General features: G+C 41.4%; 1 protein-coding gene across 3 annotated transcripts in view; it reads left to right on the top strand.

Moving 5' to 3' along the window:
- Window positions 1–13,481: 13,481 nt before the first annotated feature.
- The window catches only part of LOC147458033 (calcineurin B-like protein 1), a 49,420-nt gene continuing 42,149 nt past the window's right edge, over window positions 13,482–20,752 (top strand). Inside the window, exons 1-6 of one of the 3 annotated variants that reach the window (XM_086512794.1) lie at window positions 13,482–13,795; window positions 14,421–14,565; window positions 14,859–14,941; window positions 15,051–15,110; window positions 15,210–15,318; window positions 15,400–15,452. In XM_086512794.1, the coding sequence (XP_086368920.1) occupies window positions 14,487–14,565; window positions 14,859–14,941; window positions 15,051–15,110; window positions 15,210–15,318; window positions 15,400–15,452 (384 nt within the window). In that variant the 5' untranslated portion in view covers window positions 13,482–13,795; window positions 14,421–14,486. The remainder of the gene's footprint in view (window positions 13,796–14,420; window positions 14,566–14,858; window positions 14,942–15,050; window positions 15,111–15,209; window positions 15,319–15,399; window positions 15,453–20,752) is intronic. The other 2 variants (XM_086512792.1, XM_086512793.1) reach the window with 2 other exon arrangements.

Genomic DNA, 20,752 nt, shown 5'->3' with positions numbered 1-20,752 from the left:
TTGGATTGTTACGAAAGCCTTGTTTAACCAAATGAGTGTCAGCTTTCTCATACCAAGGACGAGGAGATTGCTTCAACCCATACAAAGCTTTCTTACATTTGCACACTTTGTCCTCTTGTCCTTTTATGACAAAACCGCGAGGCTGCCTTACTTAAACTTCCTCAAATATGTCACCATTCAAGAAAGCAGTAACAATGTCTGATTGATGTACATCCCAACCAAAATGAGCTGCCAATGCACATAGAAAACGTACAGTAGTCATACGACAAGTGGGAGCAAAAGTCTCTTCATAATCTATGCCTTTTTGCTGTGCATAACCCTTTGCAACAAGTCGAGCCTTATGGCGATCAATCTCACCATTCGGCTTGCGTTTCAACTTGTAAACCCACTTCGTACCAATGGCCTTTTTGCCAGGAGGCAAATCACATAAAGTCCATGTGTCATTTTCTATAAGTGCATCATATTCTGATTGCATGGCACCCATCCAATTTTCTGAATTTTGTGCTTCATCAAAAGTCAGAGGCTCCTCAACATCATGTAAGCTAGACACAGCCAAAGCATAACAATCTGATGCATATTGGCGAGAGCCTGAACGAGTACGACTAGACAAAGGTGCATCCAATTTACTGTCACGCAAAGTGTGCACCAGCCGTTTTGGCATACCTCTAGCCTGCTCATTTTCAGCCCTTTCCTCATCAAGTACATCATGTACATCTGCATCAGTAATAGGCTGATCTAAAACATTTTCAGAAACCCCCATAGGCTGTACATTTGCCTCATTGGAACTTACATTCGTATTTCCACCACTGAAAAGAGGCAACAAAGTGTCATAAATGTCCTGTGAGCTTACATTACTGTCTCTAGTACATGACAGCAAGGGCTGAACAGAATCTTCCACAAACACTGCATCCCGAGAAACTAGAATACGTGGATGATACAACCTGTAACCTTTGCTTTCAGCACTATAACCAACAAAAATACATTTGACAGCCTTATCATCCAATTTTCTGCGATGCACTTGTGGCACCAAAGCATATGCCAAACAGCCAAAAACACGCATGTGCTCAATAGAAGGTTTTCTATCATGCCATGCTTCATATGGAGTAATAGAGTGCAAAGCTTTCGTAGGACACCTGTTAAGTACATAAGTGGCACACATGATGGCCTCAAGCCAAAAAGAATGCGGCAAAGCTTGACTTTTGACCATACATCGTGCCATTTCCATGAGTGACCTGTTTTTCCTCTCAGCAACACCATTTTGCTGAGGTGTATAAGGCACTGTACATTGGTATTTTATCCCACGACTAGCCAGAAATGCATTAAATTTTGTTGAAGATGATGAAACAGGAAACAGAAGGAAGACAGCAACTCAGAGTAGGAAGAAGATGGAGAAGGAGAAGACACAGAGCTTGTGTACGAGATCTCTGTAGTCTCTCTCTCTCTGTATTGGAATAATAATTGTGTATACAAACTCAGAGCTACAAAGCTTATATGAAACCCTAAGAGATAAGGTGTCCTTTCACACCAGATGTCCAGGGGGAAAAACCCAGTGGGAGAAAAGTGCCCCTGGTGAAGCGCGTATACACACTAACACTACTACATGTCTACAAATCCCCCCTGTAGTGATAGTGTGAATCCGTACAAGGTAGCAGATCATCATGTGTATGAGAGTAAGCCCAAAGCTTTTCGGAAAGCTTCAAACTTTTCTCGTGATAACGCCTTCGTAAATAGATCTGCAATGTTATCCTGTGTAGGACAGTAAGTTAGTGTGATCTCCCCTGCATGTAGCCTTTCCCTGACATAGTGGTAGTGAACCTCTATGTGCTTTGTTCTTGCATGAAATACTGGATTCCTTGCAACTGCCATAGCACTCTGACTGTCAGTGAAAATGGTAGTGGGTGCTTGTTGACACTCACAAAGATCTGCCAATAACCTGCGTATCCATACACAATCAACTGTTGCCGTGAAAGCTGCCCTGTACTCAGCTTCACAAGTTGATGTAGCCACTGTGGGTTGCTTCTTGCTTAGCCAAGATATACATGCATTTCCCAAGAAAAAACAATTGCCACTTGTGGAATGTCGTGTGTCAAAATCACCAGCCCAATCTGAATCGCTGTAACCAAGAAGTTGCATAGAACTGTGCTTTCCATACATATCCCCCCTTGGAAAGAACATGGCAAGATTAGGGGTACCTGAAAGGTAACGAAGTATGCGCTTCACAGCCTGCCAATGATGCATACCTGGGCTGTGCATAAATCTGCTTGCTTGTGAAACCCCAAATTGAATGTCTGGACGAGTGTTGCCTGCCAAATATATCAAGCAACCAACCGCTGCTGCATAAGTATGTACATCAAAAGGTTCTCCAGCATCATGCATGCTCAACTTTGATCCAGTTTCTACGGGTGTAGAGATTGGCTTACAATTTTGCATACCAAACTTGTCCAAAATTTTATGCAAATATTTTGCCTGCAACATGTATATGCCATCTTCTGATTGCACAAACTGAATACCCAAGTAATAATGTAGCAAACCAAGATCAGACATCTCAAAGGTTTTTCTCAAAGCATCTTTAAACGCTTCAATTTCATCTGCAGTATTGCCTGTAAGAAGCATATCATCCACATAAAGTGTTAGCATAATGAGAACTCCATCTCTCTTTTTGACATACAAAGTACTTTCTGTTGGACTATTCTGAAATCCCTGGCCAATCAAATAAGTATGTATCTTCTCATACCATGCTCTTGGAGCCTGTTTGAGACCATACAAAGCTTTACGCAATCTACATACCTTTTGCTCTTGACCTTTTACAACAAAACCACTTGGTTGACTTACATAAACTTCTTCCTGCAAATCACCATTCAAAAAAGCAGTTTTGATATCCAACTGATGCACTTTCCAACCATGATGAGCAGCAATTGCAACTAGTGATCTAACTGTGGACGCACGAGAAGTAGGAGCAAAGGTTTCATCATAATCTATGCCTTTCTGTTGCGCATAGCCTTTTGCCACAAGCCTTGCTTTGTACCTGTCAACAGTACCATCTTGTTTCCTTTTTACCTTAAAAACCCACTTTGTACCAATAGGCTTTTTACCTGTAGGCAAGTCCACTAGATCCCATGTATGATTCTTATGAATAGAATCAATTTCTTGCTGCATAGCATCTTTCCACTGAACACACTCTAAAGCTTGTTCAAATGAATCAGGCTCATCTGCATCACAAAGAGTACTAAAGTAAGCCAAATCTACTTGCTCTCTGCCAAAAGTAGTACCAGCACGTGTTTTTCGTGGCAACGGTGCATCCAACTTGCTATCCTGCAAAGTTTTCTGAACCCATTTAGGCAAGGTTCTTTCTTCCCTGAGAAATTCTTGCTCTTCACGCACAATTTCCTCTACATCATGAGGTGTCACATGCTGATCAAAAGATTGATCAAGATTATCAACCTGTTGTGATTCTTGATTCTCCACAAAAGAAGGAAGCAAACCTTCAAATACATCATGTGTCTGCATATGAGGTACATCAAAAGCAACCATAGGTTGAGCAGTAGTTTCTGCAAAAATTACATCACGACTTTCAAAAATCTTGTTTGTAGCAGGATTGTAAAGTCTATAACCTTTACTTCCACTACTGTACCCCACAAATATACATTTGATTGCCTTATCATCAAGCTTCCCACGTAACTGCTGAGGGATGTGAGCATAAGCAAGACAACCAAAAACACGAAGATAACTGACTGAAGGTTTTTTGTCATACCAAGCTTCATATGCAGTAATGGTCTTCAAGGCACGAGTAGGACACCTGTTCAAAACATGTGCTGCACAAGCAATTGCCTCCATCCATAGCTTATGAGGCAAACTCTTAGCCTTGAGCATACATCTAGCTGTCTCCATTAAAGACCTGTTCTTCCTTTCTGCAACACCATTCTGTTGTGGTGTGTATGGCATAGTGCATTGGTGTTTAATGCCTTTCTTTCCCAAAAAATCCTTAAATGCACCTGACATGTATTCACCTCCTCGATCGGTACGAAGAGTCTGTACTTTGCAACCTGTTTCATTTTCAACCATGGCGACATAATGTTGAAAAACTGCAAACACATCTGACTTTGCTTTGAGTGGATACACCCAACAAAACCTAGAAAAGTCATCAATGAAGGTCACAAAATAAAGGCTGTTTCCTATAGATGGCGTCCTCATAGGACCACATACATCACTGTGTACAAGCTGCAACTTTCGTGTCGCTCTAACTGAACCATCCTGCGAAAATGCAAATCTGTGCATCTTTCCAAGAACGCAACCTTCACATACATGTCTTGGTGGCATCTCCAATAAGGACAAATCATGCACCATATTATGACGTTGTAAAGTCATCAAACTGCCATAACTAACATGCCCAAATCTAGCATGCCACAACTCAGCATCCTGCATGGCCTGAGTCTTTGTTTCTGCAATACATACCTGAATCTGCTTTTCATAACGATCTAGCACAAATAGTCCATTTTCCAGCGTACCTGTAGTGATAAGAGAATAACCATTCTCTCGATCTCGTACAACACATCTGTCATCCTCAAAAATGACCCGAAGACCATTTTTTGCAAGAGAGGATACAGACAACAAATTCTTCTTGATCCCTGGAACATATAAGACATCTGGCAAGCATAAATCTGAACCATCTGAAATGGTAATCAAAATCTTACCAACGCCTTTGATTGGATAAGAAGCATTATTTGCACATGTCACCTTCTTTCCTGCTGGAGCTGCATCCAATGAACAAAACAAATCCTTCCTTGAAGTAATATGCCTGGATGCACCACTATCAAAGTACCAAATCATTTGTGTCTTGTCAACACTGTAAGCAGAAAAATTTGAACATACTACAAAAGCATAAGAATCCTGCACAAAGTTTGCAGACTCTTCTTTAGCTGTAGAAGAATCACCAGAAGCTGAAACAACCAAACTTGACTCTTTCTTCTTTTCTTTAGCAATTCGCTTTTTACACTCACTAATGTAGTGACCAGGTTTCTTGCAGTAGTGACATTTACCTTTCTTCTTGGACTTGTCGGAATCACCTTTAGACTTCTCTGAAGATTGTCCTGCACTAGACTTGGAGTGATGAGCACTCTCTTTACCCCTGTTTTTGTTCTGTACAACAAGAGCATGATCCATACCATCCACCTGTAAAGACTTGTTCTTACGTGATTGATCCTCCTGCAATAGCAAAGCCACTAACTCTTCAAAATGAAGAGGGTCAGGATTAGCTCGCAAAGACAGAGTCAAAGAAGTCTGAAAAGTCAAATAAGATGGTGGTAGTGAATTGAGTGTTTTGGAAACCAAGTCCTTCTCTGGAATCACTTCATCAATGCTAAGCAATTGCTCTTTAAGATCCCTGATTTTTGTAAGATGCTCGACAATATCGTCACCTTCGTCCATCTGTATTTTGTCAAGTTGTTTCTTCAAAAACTCTATTCTGGCAGCGTTTCTTCCTCCAAACATAGCTTGCAGAGTGTTCCAAGCATCCTCAGAAGTTCTGCAAGATCTGATATGTGGTGTGATTGTCCTCTTTATGGTTAAGGCAATCACAGCCATAGCCTGTGCATCTTTAGTATCCCATCTCTTTTGCTCTGGAGTGACTTGTGAGGGTCCTGCACCAACAGCTGCACCACGACTAGGCGTGGCAGGTGCAATGCTACCTGGACGAACTTCATCTCCAGATACATAATCCCACAATCCTTTACCAACCAAAACATTTTTGGCCATAAAAGACCAAAGAGAATAGTTGGTACCATCCAATTTGTCTTCGGATGTAAACGCACCAAAAATCTCTTTCTCCGTAGATTGAGCCATACTGTAGATGCACACAAGAGAGCAAAAGAACCTCCAAAAGATTCACAAATCTCCTCTCCAATCCAAGCAAAACTCTACACAAAATCTCAGCACAAAGCTAAGACAAGCTGCTTCCCAAAAGAACTGTTTACCTGAAGAAAATCTGTCAAAAAGCACACCCTCTTGATCTAAACGCCTCGGAAAAGTAACTTCTGCTACGCTGCTCAGAACGAAATTCTGAGGGCTCGAACGGCTTCGAAAGGGGGGTAAAACTCCAGGTCGCCTGGTCAGAATACTCCCGGAACGTCGAGGATGCTCCCACGAACAAATTTTCCGAAAACTGCCTGAAAACTGCGATTGCGCGCGCGGACGCGAAAACGCAAGTAGAGGCTCTGGAAATCACCTTGCTCTGATACCAATTGTTGAAGATGATGAAACAGGAAACAGAAGGAAGACAGCAACTCAGAGTAGGAAGAAGATGGAGAAGGAGAAGACACAGAGCTTGTGTACGAGATCTCTGTAGTCTCTCTCTCTCTGTATTGGAATAATAATTGTGTATACAAACTCAGAGCTACAAAGCTTATATGAAACCCTAAGAGATAAGGTGTCCTTTCACACCAGATGTCCAGGGGGAAAAACCCAGTGGGAGAAAAGTGCCCCTGGTGAAGCGCGTATACACACTAACACTACTACATGTCTACAAATTTGTGAGACATATACTCCCCCCCTCGATCAGAACGGAGGGTGCCCATAGTACATTTCGAGACATTTTCAGCCATAGCCAGAAATTGTTTGAAGCACATAAAAACTTCGGACTTCGCTTTAAGCGGAAATACCCATGCATGCCTAGAGTAATCATCAATGAAAGTCACGAAGTACAGGTAATTGCCCAAGGACAGAGTTTGCATGGGCCCACAAACATCACTATGCACAAGCTGCAACCTGCATGTGGCCCGAACTGAACCATCCTTTGGAAACTTAGAACACTGCATCTTACCCAAAATACAGCCTTCACAAACATGTTTGACAGGTGCTTCAAGAGGCGGCAAAGAAGCAACCATATCAGATTTCTACAAACGCAGCAAACTGGCAAAATTGAGATGGCCAAAACGTGCATGCCAAAGTTTTGCATCTGAAATAGCCCTTGAATCTGCAACAGCATTTACAAAATTTTGTCCACACTTGTCATACAAAGTGATCTTATACAGCCCACGGCACAAAAGCCCAGATGCAACAATTTCATCACCAAAACTGAGATCATGAACTGTACATCTGTCATCCACAAATTTGACTACAAGTCCAAGTCTAGCAAGTGCGGATACAGACAAGAGATTCTTCTTGATCCCAGGTACATAAAGTGCATCAACAAGTGTGAAGGAACTTCCATTAGCAGCAGTGAGCACAATCTTTCCAACTCCCTGAAGTGGATAAGAGGTGTTGTTGGCACAAGTGACTGAATTCCCATGAGGGACAGACTCAAGAGAGGTAAACAATTCACGATGTTAGGTAATGTGCTTTGTAGCACCACTGTCGAAATACCATACATGTGAATCTGCAGCAACTGACAAGAATGCATCATGGACAACACGATTGTAAGTGCACTCTGCGCTAAAAGCCCATTCTGCATCAACATCAGCAACATAGTCTCCTTTCACAGAAGACTCAACAATGGCTGCATTTGTAGTGGAACCAGCATTTGCAGTGGAACCACCCTCTTTCTTCTTAGCCTCTTTGGCCTTCAACTTAGGACACGACTTGATCAAGTGATTATTGGCTTTACAATAATGGCAACACATCTTCTTTTTGCCCTTATCACCAGAATTTCCAGACGAATTGCTACCAGCAGAAGCATTAGGAACATAATTTTTGCCACTCGCAGCAGAACCATAAGAAGTGGCTACATTGCTATTACCACCCTTTCTTTGAGAAGCAGTAAAATCCTGTTCAACTGCACGCTGTCTAGTCCTATTTTTTCTGGACAGTGACTCTTGCAATAGCAATGTGCATAATTCATCAAACTTGACAACTTCTGGATTTCCTTGGCTCATAAGTCTCCAAGTACTAGCAAAAGTCTGGTAAGAATCTGGTAAGGCATCAAGAACAGTCTGCACAAGGGAACTATCTGAAATAACTTCACCTGCAGAAATAAGTTGCTCATTGATATCCTTGACACTAGCAAGGAAAGTGTCCATATCATCTTCCTCATGCATAATCTTCGACTCGAGCTCTTTACGCAGCAAAGCAATTTTAGCCTCATTGCGGCTTGCATAAAGACCTGCTAGAATATCCCAAGCCTGTTTTGCAGATTTTGCTGAACGGATGTGAGGAACAATGGTGCGCTTCATAGACAACACAATCAATGCATGAGCTTGCGCATCCTTAACATCCCAACGAGCTTGTTCTGCTGTAGGCAAAACAACTCCAACAGCTGCAATCCTTGCAACAAGACCTGCAACATCCTCAACATCGCCTACATCCTCAGAACCAGGACATACATCAATGCCCTGCACAATGTTCCAGACACCCTTTGACACAAGAACATGTTGCATCATATAAGCCCACATAGGGTAGTTGTCCCCATCCAACCTGTCCTCAACAGCAAACATCTTGAACACATCTGTGTTGTTGTTGTCAGCCATGGTAAATGCTGCACCTGATGTGAAAACTGCCCGAAAATAGGAGAAATGGAGCGGGAACAACCTGTGCTATATAGCACAAACCGTAGTAGAAGACTATAAGGCACCTGTTATACAAAAAACGGCACTGACAGAAATTCTGCACAAAATGACGAAATAGCCTGTGGAGTACTGCCTGTAGTGGAAACGGAGGCCGAAATGAGCCCAAATCAAAATTCTGAGAAGACCTAGCTCTTTGAGCTATCCCAAATTTTTTGTCGACCTGCGAACGCTCGCCAAAGCTCACTGAAATCGGAGAAAGTGAGCAGGCGTGTGCTGGAGCAGCTGACGACTAAGCTCGGGAGGACGTGACCTGCTCTGATACCAATTGTTGGAATTAGGGTTGCAGAGAAACACACACAGCTTGGAGAAGACGAAGGAAGCTCAAGGCACACAATAGAGTGTTTTACTTAGTGTGCAATGGAAAGATAGATAGCCCTAGAGTGATGGGCGTATATACAATGCACGGGGGAAAAAACCTCCTAAAGAGGGAAAAAATGCCCCGGCGGTCCTAGTGTGTTCACACACATCACTACCACATGTATATGGTAACAAAGATAATGAGACATGCAAGGAAGTGCACTCATGACTAAGGAAGTGTCAAAAATGAATGCCACTTTATAAATGCATGGAGAATTCTCTTAAGATCTCACAAGAACTCCATGAGATTGAAAACAACAAGATACGGCTAGAAATTGGAGATGGAGTGGATAGAAGGGTATGTGGATAGGTATGATGTCTTAGAACATTAATATGTCTCTTCAAAGATCCCAAAAGAGACCAAACCTCCACGTTCAAACTCCCATACTTTGGACACTTTCACTTTCTCTTAGAAATTCAAAGTTGTTATTTTTAAAGTGGGAGGGGGGAAAGTAGTCTTCACTAAATCAGACATAACTTCCTCATACAAGGTTAAACTGAAAAAGTTTGTTTGAAAAAAAACTAGATCTTTTTAACCCCTACAACTTTGTAGAAGAAACCAAAAGCTAATTTTGCGATTACAAAAATCATTTAATGGGATTTTCAGAGACTGTTTAAATTTTCAGGAGTGTCTACTAGTATTCTTTATACTACTATGCAATGGAGCTTATTATTGTCAGCCTCATAACCAAATCCCTATGGATTCCATTCCTTTTCTCTGGTATATACTTATATTGAGCATTCATTCGATGCTTTGAAGAAAATGAGAATGACATATGACGATCAAGGAAGTCGCTAAGTTGCTTGGGTCATGAAGATCTTAGCTTCCACGGTTCTATGTATACTCAAGCTTCTCTTTGTGTAAAGAGCTCCAAGAGCATGAGTAATGAAAAGCCTTTTGAGGTGGGGTTGGCCTTATGAAATTAGGCCCTCATTCCTGTGCCGTCTTGTGGTAATGGTCTTCTCCTTTATTTTGGTTATAAGCATGCTACTTTGAATATGTATGTGGAAATGATGCTTGGCTATGTACCTAAAAATGTAACTTATGCTGCTAAGGTGAGCCTAAGATAAAGCTAATTAATAGGTTTAATGTCTGGTTGTACATCTATACTATGCTGAAACCCCGCTCAAGAGCTAACCCGGGAGACAAATCATCATGAAATACATCTTCATAATCGTGTAAAATTTGATAAGATTCATCACTTTGAAAAATAGAATCAGACTTAAAACTTTTATCTTCATGTGCAGATAAGAGAGACACACAATAATGCAAATAAAATTGCTCTATTCATTTTCTAATCGCAATAACCGTAGCTGACTGTACGTTTGAGAGGAGAAGAGGATACATAACACTCTCCCAAATGCAAAACATGGTTTCCATCAGGTTCGCGTTGAATTTTATGCAAATAATCTACATTTAAGAGTAGGCCGAGTCTAAGAACCACATCAGCTCTTGACATGTTCATAGCCTAAAAATTAATGTCACCTTGAACCTCCCACGCAACATCCTTAAAAATAGTACCCCAAAAAATCTGATAAACTAAAAATTTAATGTCACTTTGAACCTCCAACAGAACATCCTTAAAAATAGTATCCCAAACATCGGAGTCTTGCAGGGTGCTTGCCTGATAAACAATTGAAACACAAATTGCCTTGAATTCATGATTAGAGGAGCACCCAAAGGATGATGCTACCTTCACAAGTGCCTAAGGAATTTTTGCGGGACTAAGACATGATTTGTCGGGATTAGAAATGGTTAAAAACGGGTTTTGGAGCTTCCAAAGATGGGCAAGATGGCCGAACGGATTGGGAATGTGACAAGGAGGTGGATAGCTTGGAGGACAAAGGCAACGACAATAGGATGGATAGCCAGGAAGGGGCAAGATGGAGGTGGCCTCAATTGAGTGTATTGCAAGCAAACTAATTAGGGCAAAAAGGCATGCCTTTTGGCCTAAAATAGGGCTCACTTGCATGCATATGCTTCGTAAAACTAGACAAATTTTTTTCCATAGTGAGTTGATTTGAGCTTAATTTGACAAACCAAATAGCTCACCTTAAAGCTCTTGCTCTCTACTTTTTTTTGCATACAAGATTTTATAACTATTTATTGTTGTGAGGCCATATAGGGGATACATAGTTACTATCTCTATCTCATATGATCTTTCTTCCAATCTGTTCTGAATATTCATAGGTCTCTTGGCTGTTTGAGAAATTGATATTGAGAATTCTGCCAAGCAACACAAATTTTCTGCACATGCTATGCACCCGATTAAGGAAGAAAGAATTTCCTTGAATCGGGATTCCATGATATGCTCGGCAAAAGGCATATTGACCCTAAGTCTCCTCAGAGAATTAGTAACACGTTTCTTTTTTTGGGGGGGGGGGGGGGGGTCGGACTGTTGGCTCCCTGTATGTCTCTCTCTCTCTCTCTCTCTCTCTCTCTCTTTCTATGCATATCAGTTCATCTGTATGAGAGATTGACCTAGCGACATTTTCATGTTTATTGCCAATTGTTTTATACACATAGAATAATCTACTTAATTAATTAAAAATTTCACTGCATAACCATTAACCCCATAAATATATTGAGTATTTCTCAAAACTTTTAAAATGTAAATGCATTTAGTGTATCTTTTGGCAAAACAATTTTAAATTGTAAATGTAAATGCATTTACTGTATCTTTTTGCATGACAATTTTACATTTCAACCTTCATTTGATGACCAAAATAAAAAAAGAGTCTATATTGGAATATGCAAGTTTCTGAAAAACAATTTTGATGATGGTTTGTGGGAAATTGGAGGTTCCTATTTCAATATTTGGGTGCTCTAAGGCTATGTTCAAACAGGATAGCCGTAGAGGTTTGCTACTTGATGTGGGTGACACGAAAGCTCACTTGCCTACCATTCCCCTACCCCCTAGGCAAAAGAAAGAAGTCACAACTTCACAATAGCGTGCATGGGCAACGTGCTAGCAAGGTGTCAAGTCTTCCTCCAACCAATCAATGGTGGTGACTGCCCTTCTTCTGTTGTATGCAACTTGGGAACCCACCCTAACTAGGGTAAAGGGGCCAATATAAGGCCACCTAAGAGAGGGAGCTTAGATCTTCGATCTCCAAGCTCAACTGTAACCAGTGAGTAGCTCATTTGATTCGCCTCATTGATGTTTTTTCTAAAAAAATTGATCTCAGCTTTTTTGACGATCGGAGCCGAAAGTTACAATTCCATTTGTGCATTCCCATGTAACAAACATAGGTGTGAAAAAGAAGACACACCAACTCCAAAAGAGAGATATGGGTCCCAACAAGGCTTACAATGAAAAGGTTTCATCTCAAAATTCAAATAAAATGCACGGTTGAGCATCTTTTTGAATTGCACAAAGTGAGTCAAACTTTGTTATTTATTATTGGAGGTGTCGTTCCTCAGGACTAAGTGGCATGGGCATGGGAGGGTGGGATCTACGACGGCGGCATTGTGAACCGTAGATCTGGAATGCGAGTACCCTAGATTACATGTTTTTGTAATCTAAGGTAAAAAGTAATTTAGGGTACCCGCATTTCGAAAGTAATCTAGGGTACCCCATTTTACTGGTGTGGGGTTTGAACCTGTGACCTCACCCATGAGAGGAGGCGCATGCCCTAACCACTTCACCATGTGCGCGTTCTGAAACGTGGGGACCCTAATTTACTTAAAACATGTATGCAAAACGACGGACGCCGAAAATAATCTAAAGTACCCCAAATTATTTTTTATTACAAAAAATAATATAGGATACCTTAAATTACTTTGGTACCCTATATTATTTTCGGCGTCGCCACTCCACAATACCCCCATCGTAGATCCCACTCTCCCATGTCCATGCCACTTAGTCCCGAAGGGTGTCATTGTCCTTTCTTTGGTGTGAATAGGGCACCCACATGCTGGAGTTTGGTTTATTTCAAAAAAAAGGACGCTGTGGAGTATGAAAAAATAAATGTGACAAACTTTCTATTTTTTAAAAAAATAGCAAGGCGGAGCTAACCGCCCGCCAAAATATCCTGGCCCCCCCTTTTTGCAGCGCGTTCTGTGTGTGTGTGTGGGGGGGGGGGGGGGGGGGGGGGGTGTGACAGGCAGCGATGGGTGCAGAGGGGAGGTCTCTCTCTCTCTCTCTCTCTCTCTCTCGTGCGCCTGCTGTGGTAGGGCCTCTCTCTCTCTCTCTCTCGATTGTCTGTCGGACGCGCTAGTGCACGACGCCATTGTTGTTTGTGCTCTAAGTCGACGCCGACAGCTGCGCTGCTCTCTTCGTCGCATCGCCCTCCAGCATTGCAAAATGCCACGTCAGTGGCATATTGTAATGCCACCAACTAATACTAACTAATACTAACCTTTGTGTGCCACAAATTAATTAATTTAAAGGCACCGTGTGAGTAGGCTAACCGCCCGCCAAAAGATCTCGGCCCCCCCTTTTTGCAGTGCGTTTTCTGTGTCTTAGGCGTGAATAGAGGTCGCTCCATGCAACTTGGACATGAGCGATAGAACCAAACTTCCAAAGTTTACAAAGGTACTAGGTTGGAACTTGGGGCCCTGGAGCCTGCCCTAGAGACTCGAGAGTGACATGTGTTATGACCATTACAGGATACCGACCGACTTACGTGCTTGAGTTGAACTAGGACAATGTACATTGTCGCCATAGCCGAGAGAGAGGGAGAGAGAGGGATGGGGGCAAACACACTTGTAGCTTTGCTTGTTATATCGCCATAGCCTCTCCCCAGCCCCAATTTCAATTCTTCATCAGCGTATCTCCATTGTCCGGAACTTCTAACAATCTGTGTCAATAGCCAGACCAGCCTCCTCGTGCGAATAGAAGGCTTCGCATCTCTTATCGTCATAAGGAAACGTGAATCAGGTTGGTCGGGTGTATCTGCGGTTGATTGTCTCTGTGTGTACAAAGCTTATTCCGGACACATAAAGTGTCTCTGCGTATACGAAGCATACGGTATAAGTAGCTTATTTCGGAAGCGCTAGCCAGTCATTTGATGAGTTTGACTGTATGATTGCTATGAGATTGCCTCCAACGCATATGAACTAACCGGCTTAGATACATTTTTCGCTGAATCTAGGCCACTTCATCTACGGCCTATGGCGAATTTCTGTGAATTAGGGGCTTCACACCTTCGAAATAAGGCAGGCCTTATTGTTTGGCCGCCTCATGAGCAGGCAGTTTAGCGTATACCTACAACTACAGATGTGCAATTCTGTTGTTTAAGTTTGGATATGATGCCCTTGGTGTAGGAGTAGTGCAGAGTAATCTCTGTGTAATCATAACTTACCAGGGCTTGCCTTCCGTCAAGCAGAAGTGGTTTATGAAAGCAATGGTGAAGGTCTGCTTACAGTAGCGATACTTTCAACATCAACTTTTCTGTTCTATCATTTGGATGACCGCAAAAATGGACATGTCACTGTGAATGAGAGAACCTTCTTGTCAATGAGGGTTGGGGTAGACTGTTCACTTGAATATTTTCCTTTTGAAGGTATCCAAGCTTGAAGAGTATCTGGAGAAGCCTTATGGTTGGCTGGAGTGTGTCACTGATATTCACATGGGGTGCTGTAAATCCAAATTTTCAAAGCGACCACAAGGGTACGAAAGCCCTGCAGATCTTGCAGCAGTCACCACATGTAAGTGATATAATAATTAAAGGGTGAAGGTCCAAAGTTTACGTGGGCAAGCAATAAAAGTGATTACCTTCCTAGTTGACCATGAAGCCCATTCTGCCAGAAGAATGTAATGATCTGTTGTGCATGGTGATCACTCCAGCACAGTTAGTAATGAAAATTAACTCTTGATCTTCTCCATGATTTTTTTTTTTGTTGTATATTTTTGCTCTATGATTCTCTTTTGTTCTTCCTGCATCTGCACATTTCAGGATCGTTTCTTCTGATTTTTTACCTGGTTTCAACCTTGCTTGCAGTCAGTGTGAGTGAAGTTGAGGCTTTGTATGAACTCTTCAAGAAGATTAGTAGTTCTGTCAGTGATGATGGCCTGATACACAAGGTAATGTCTCTGCTTTGATAAAAGTTATAGTATTTTGTCTTCTTTTTATTGAAAGGGGTTTCTCTCATGTTCTTGTCTGTTAATCAATTTTTACGGTAGTGATGTTCAGGAGGAGTTCCAGCTTGCTCTGTTTCAAAACAGTAAAAGGGGGAGTTTGTTTGCTGACAGGGTGATTTTTCCTTTTGTTATTGAGAGTCATGTCATACTTGTTAGAGGACAGAGATTTAATTGTAACTGAAAGTTGTTTACCTTTTACTTACATTTGCAGGTTTTTGATGTGTTCGATTTCAAGAGAAATGGCGTTATAGAGTTTGGGGAGTTTGTCAGAGCGCTTAGTGTCTTTCATCCAAACACAGACGTGCATAAGAAGATTGATTGTAAGATGTTACTTGTGTAAGTTGAACATTTTGATAAACCTTTTCTGTATGTTAACTTGTGTAAGTTCTTGAAACCTGCAGTTGCGTTCAAGCTTTATGACTTGAGAAACACCGGCTTTATTGAACGTGAAGAGGTAGGCGTCTTATTCTTCTGGTTCATCTGTTGTCTCATTTTCTTCTTTCTTTTGAGTGAAATGAGTTCTGCTATACTTTTGGCCATGGCTTCATTGACCTCTTCTTAAAATTTCGGTGGAAGGGTTTTGCAAGTTTTAAGCAAGAAGTCTAGAAACTTTTCAGGGTCAACACCAAATTTCTGAAGAAATCTCATTATAGCATTCAGGTTCTATAGTGTCAAGCAGTACTTGAAAAAAACTTTTCCCAAAAAACTTGGCAAACCTACACATGAGAAATGTTGAATTGGCTAAATTTGTAGGTTTTAACACTTAATTTCTCTATATTTTGTAGGGCTTCTCTTCTTCAAACTTAAAATTTAGAGGTAAATCTCAAAATTTGTAGGTGGGATGACACTAAACCTAGGTTTTTTTCAAGCATTGTCAAGCGTATCCTTCTCAAATGCTCCCTTTTTTCCAAAGAAGCTCATGTGCTGGATAAGTTCTTTGTGTTTGATATGTTACATTCGTCACATTGTCATGAGGACAAATTACCAAAATGATGAAGGCTTACCATTGCTATGGAAGAGAATGTTTACACAACCCAAAAACACTATACGAACCTCTTTATTATGTGGAGCACTTCGATGGTTTTTCTTTCTGTGGGAACTTCTCTACTAGAGACCAAGCGGCATTCAATCCGTCTCGAATCATTGAAGAAGCATATCTTATTGCTAAAGTAACAAACGACAGTTGTTTGGGTTTCGGGTAGCAGGTTAGATGCTTCTCTGTGCCCCCACATATCATTTAGTCTGCCTTGCACGATCAGAGGCCTTCTCTAAACATCTTCCTAGGTTTCCTTCTGGTGCACATTGTAGATAGGGAAGAGGAGGAGGTAAGTGTTTTACCTAGTACAATGTTCTATGATTATGGTTCTAGATTGTTAGAATATCGAGAAGGGACGCCAGTCTTTGTGGCCAGTACATCTAGGCGTGGAACTCCGCCGTGCCATGTCGTCTCTCTCTCAGTTTTGTTCAGTTGTTCTAGTTTCTCTCATGTTTGCTGCATTAGATCATTGGCTTGGGGTGTCAAAGTCTATCACAACGGATGTCTTGATCCATGAAATCTTAGATTCATATCTTTTCTCACATTTCAAGCTCACATGCCAATGACCATCCCAAACAAGACAATACATTCACAGAGCATGCATTCCACAAATCAAACATTGAGTTCACACTGAATACCGAAGTGCATTCATTGTGGTCACCTCATCTAGTGTAGAACTTTTGATAAACCTAGATATTTGTGTAGGCATCTCCTTCTGGAAGTCTTCATTCATTCACAATTGTATTCAATAATCTCATCGAGATAGAAATCTCGATGCATTAGAATGACATTTACTTAGCCATCACATCCAGATCTCAGTGATCTCTAACAGAATGTTTAGATGCGCTAAATTCATTAGAACATTTATCAAACAAAATGCTAGACATTTTGTTACAGACTTGGGCACCCCAAGTCGGAAATCAGGCACGACACACGAGAGAATCACTTAATTTTTAGTTCACAATTTTATCACACTTCTAAATTAGAGAGTCGACACTGCCCGACGTAGTTCCGTGTCCAGAGTTATTGGCCCCAAAATCTGGCGCGTCTTTCAATAGTTATTTTTATATTAATACTTTAGCAAAGTTACAACTCCCACGGGCCCTCTCTTCTCAGAAAAAGAAAAGAATATTACTACAAAGAACCTATCATAAAACAATAAGCTAACAATAGTTGATTAGAGATAGTTCGGCTGCTGAAAGCTAGAAAGAGGCCTTCATCTTAGGCAAGCTATTTGTCTTACATCAATAATGATGCAAACATGACGAAGGGTGTTAGTTCACTTTGGTGACAAATTATTTTGCGGATCGAAGATCCCATTCACTGAGACTTGTATCCAAATTTGACATAAGAGTTAGTAACATGAGGTGTGTGAATCCTTTTTGGTCACTGTACTTGACTAGGGACTGATTCCTCCCTTGGTGACAAACTTGGATGTCTAGATCATCTAAGTATTTGCAATCAAGGGACCAGCTCAAGATGCATGTCGAAGTAAATGAGGCCACAAGCCGAGGCTGTTCTGGAGGCACCCAGACGGGATGTTGCCATTACACCTTTCATTGGCAAACTACGTTTGCATTGTTAGGGGTATTTAGGGCACAAGGACTTGTCTTTGGAAGGGTGCGACGTCCTCCAAGGAATCCTTGGTTCCTTAAGAATAGTGTCTTGGTTCGTTATAGGGCAAGGAAGGCCATCTTGAAGAATGAATGAGAAGGGTAAAGAGATTGTACTTGATGTAAAACTGAAAGGGGAGTCGGTCCCATTTGATGAAATCCAGTCTTGGTTGAGGAAACGGAAGAAATACTTCAATCGGAGCAGATCATTCATCATCAGGAGTAGCCACCCAAGTCCGGGAAGATTACACGGAAGTATTTGGTAAAGTTTAAGAATTATTCTACTCTAGACGCTCAGTGGATGACCGAGCAAGAATTGGCATCTTATCTCGAGATTCTAAAAGGATATGTACAAGCACTATATTTGAGGACAATTGTTTAGAAGCTAGAGGGATGTTGCTAAATGGACTATTTTCTTAATTTTTTGAGTAATTTCTTTTTATTAAAATCAGGATATTTAAATGTGTGCACTTGAACCATAAGATTAGGAATTGTAGATCTACCGGAATTATTATAAAGCCATGAGGAAGTCAACTATGACCCGTCATATGATGGGTGACATCAAGCATCGCGAAGGGGTTGTACCATTAGTTCGGTGGGAGAGACCATGAAACGGATATTCCTCATGCGTCACGTGATGGGTGATGGGAGCATCGAAAAGGGAATATTCTTTTGGCATGGTAGGAAATTTGAACTGCAAAAAGGAATATGTGTAAAGACGCAAGCACAAGAATAAAGATGGGTTCTGAGAAGCTTTTTCTAAAAAGCAGAATATTTTTAAGTGTTTTCTGGGAAAAGCAGATTCTTTCCGACGAGGAATCTGTGTTTGCATTGCATCTGTGCCTGAAAAGTTAGAACTGCATCTAGGGACGCCTGGAATGTGACTGTATAGCATCAAAGCTCACTCAGTTTTATTGAGTTTTGTCCAGGTTCACATTCCATAAAAAAAAAGCGATCGGCCATCTACTTAATAAGTGGGCAACCCACTTAAAATATTAAGCAAGGTCTAATAAAAACACCAACGTTGGCTCCTTACGGCTGAAAAAAAAAAACTATCGTACGATCTCTCTATGTTTGCTCTCACAAAAGCAGCCGCCAGCCCCTCCCTTGTTCTAGTGTTACCTCTTCCCCCCTATTCCTACGGGTTTGCCACCCCCTATTCTTGCCGGGTGGAGAAGCCTATAAAAGCAACCCTCTCTCTCTCTCTCTCTCTCTCTCTCTCTCTCTCTCTCTGTGTTGCACAGAAGCCCTAGCGCTAGCAGCAAGGAGTCCTTCGGTAGGGAGTCTGCAAGTGATTAAGAGAAGTCGGTGCGCGGAGTTCGCTTTTCCGTACTCGGAGCGACAAGTACCAATTGAATACGAGTTGTTTCGTGTTTGTGCTTTTGCAGGTACTCCATCACGGAGGAGGAGCAATGTAACAAACTTGGCCGCCCCAAGTCGCCAACAGAGATTGGCCCCAGAGATTGACGTCCCTTTCGGTATTTCTTTTTATATTAATCTTTGAGCAAAGTACAACTCTTGCGGGTCTCGCTCTCAGACTCTGCGTTTAGGTGCTCTGAGAAGTGAGACCCCCCTTGGGTTTATTTATTCTTACAAGGGATGCCAAAAGCAGAGCCCTAAAAGCATGTAAACTTAAAAGCAAAAGGCCCAAAAGCAACTAGCGTTGCTCGCGGAAATCCGTACAGTAATGCCACGTCAACAACATGAAGCGCGGGCGTTTGTACAGTTGCCACGTCAACATATCATGCGCATGATTTTAATGCCTAGATGTCCCTTAAGCTCCTCGGTAGTTGTCTATAAGTTGGCACAACTCAGTAGCTGGTCATGCCAGGGCAACAATTGTAATCGCCCTCTTGAAAGAATTGTAATCGCTCTCGATTACGCTTGCAAAACAGACAGAGGCCATAAATTATTTCAGCAGACAGTGACTCTTATGTCACGTGACACATCCCAACCCTATGTGTCCGTGGACAAGCTACACCACAGCAGGGTTCAGTCAGTCCAGTCAAGTTTAGATTAGAAGTGATTTGGCACTTTTGTGAGTCTATTCATAGACCGTGCATGCCCAGTCACTGAGTGTAGATGCATATCCTCCGGTTGCACACAACATGATCATCAGTATTCCCTTCAGGATCCATCAGATTCAGTCAGGTGAATTTTCCAGTGCATTTAGCCTATTTTCCTATTTTTGGTTATTTTCACTTATTTTTAAGTGACTTTCCAACAAAAGTAGGTAGGGCAATTTTGCTAAGTTAATATATCAGCTCGTTGGTTTTGTAGAGTACGTTCAAAGCATGAATGACCTCTCTATAAACCTGCACCTACTCTTGGGCACTGACGACGTGAGTAGGGATGTCATAGCTATTGTCCAAGCTATGCATGATAAAGGTGATAATCTTATTCTTCCTGTTTGGACAAGCAGTGAAGTTGAGATCACATATTGTCAAGTTTGGTTCTTTGCTCTTCGTAGGTTTGTAGTAGTATTCATTTTTCGATTTCATATTTAACTTACCTGAGGACTTAAGAATGTGTTCCGTTATAGGTTGTTGTGTGAAGTTTGATTTCTAGGATTAAGTTTTTAAGATGTCTTATCCTTTTTTTGCTTAAAGTTGAGTACTTGTTTTAAGCCAAGTAAGTTGTGTCAACTTATTTTACACATGCCTTTTCTGAAAACATTTTTAAGTTAATAATGTTTTGTTTAATCTAGTTTTGTTTCGAAGCAATCAAAGTGATTTAGTTAGTTAGTTTGTTTGTTTTTGTTTTTCTTTTCTTTTCGTGTGTCCCTTGCTTTTATAGTTTTATGAGTGCTTTATTCCCTCTTATAATTCGTGAGTTCAGACTATTCTGAACTTATGAAGGTATATAATATATAAGCAAACCCAAGTTAGCACTTTTTGGTAGAAGAGGCAGCAGGAGCTTCCCGTTCAACAGGCAACTTCTCAGCAGTACCCCCCCTCAGCACCCCTAGCGTTTTTCAAGCACTAGACCAACCTCCCCTTCCTGGCGTTTCCACCTCTTGCATGGTCGCCTTCATCTTCCAGACCCCCAGCAGTTTGCAGATTCCTCCCATCGCCAGCAGTGATCAGTCCTAGCGTTTTTCAGCCA

The sequence above is a fragment of the Adiantum capillus-veneris genome, chromosome 5 (assembly GCF_014529385.1).
Source record: "Adiantum capillus-veneris isolate H3 chromosome 5, ASM1452938v2, whole genome shotgun sequence".
Taxonomy (NCBI): domain Eukaryota; kingdom Viridiplantae; phylum Streptophyta; class Polypodiopsida; order Polypodiales; family Pteridaceae; genus Adiantum; species Adiantum capillus-veneris.
Note: the sequence above shows the minus strand (reverse complement) of the source record. Positions and strands in the feature narration are given on the sequence as shown.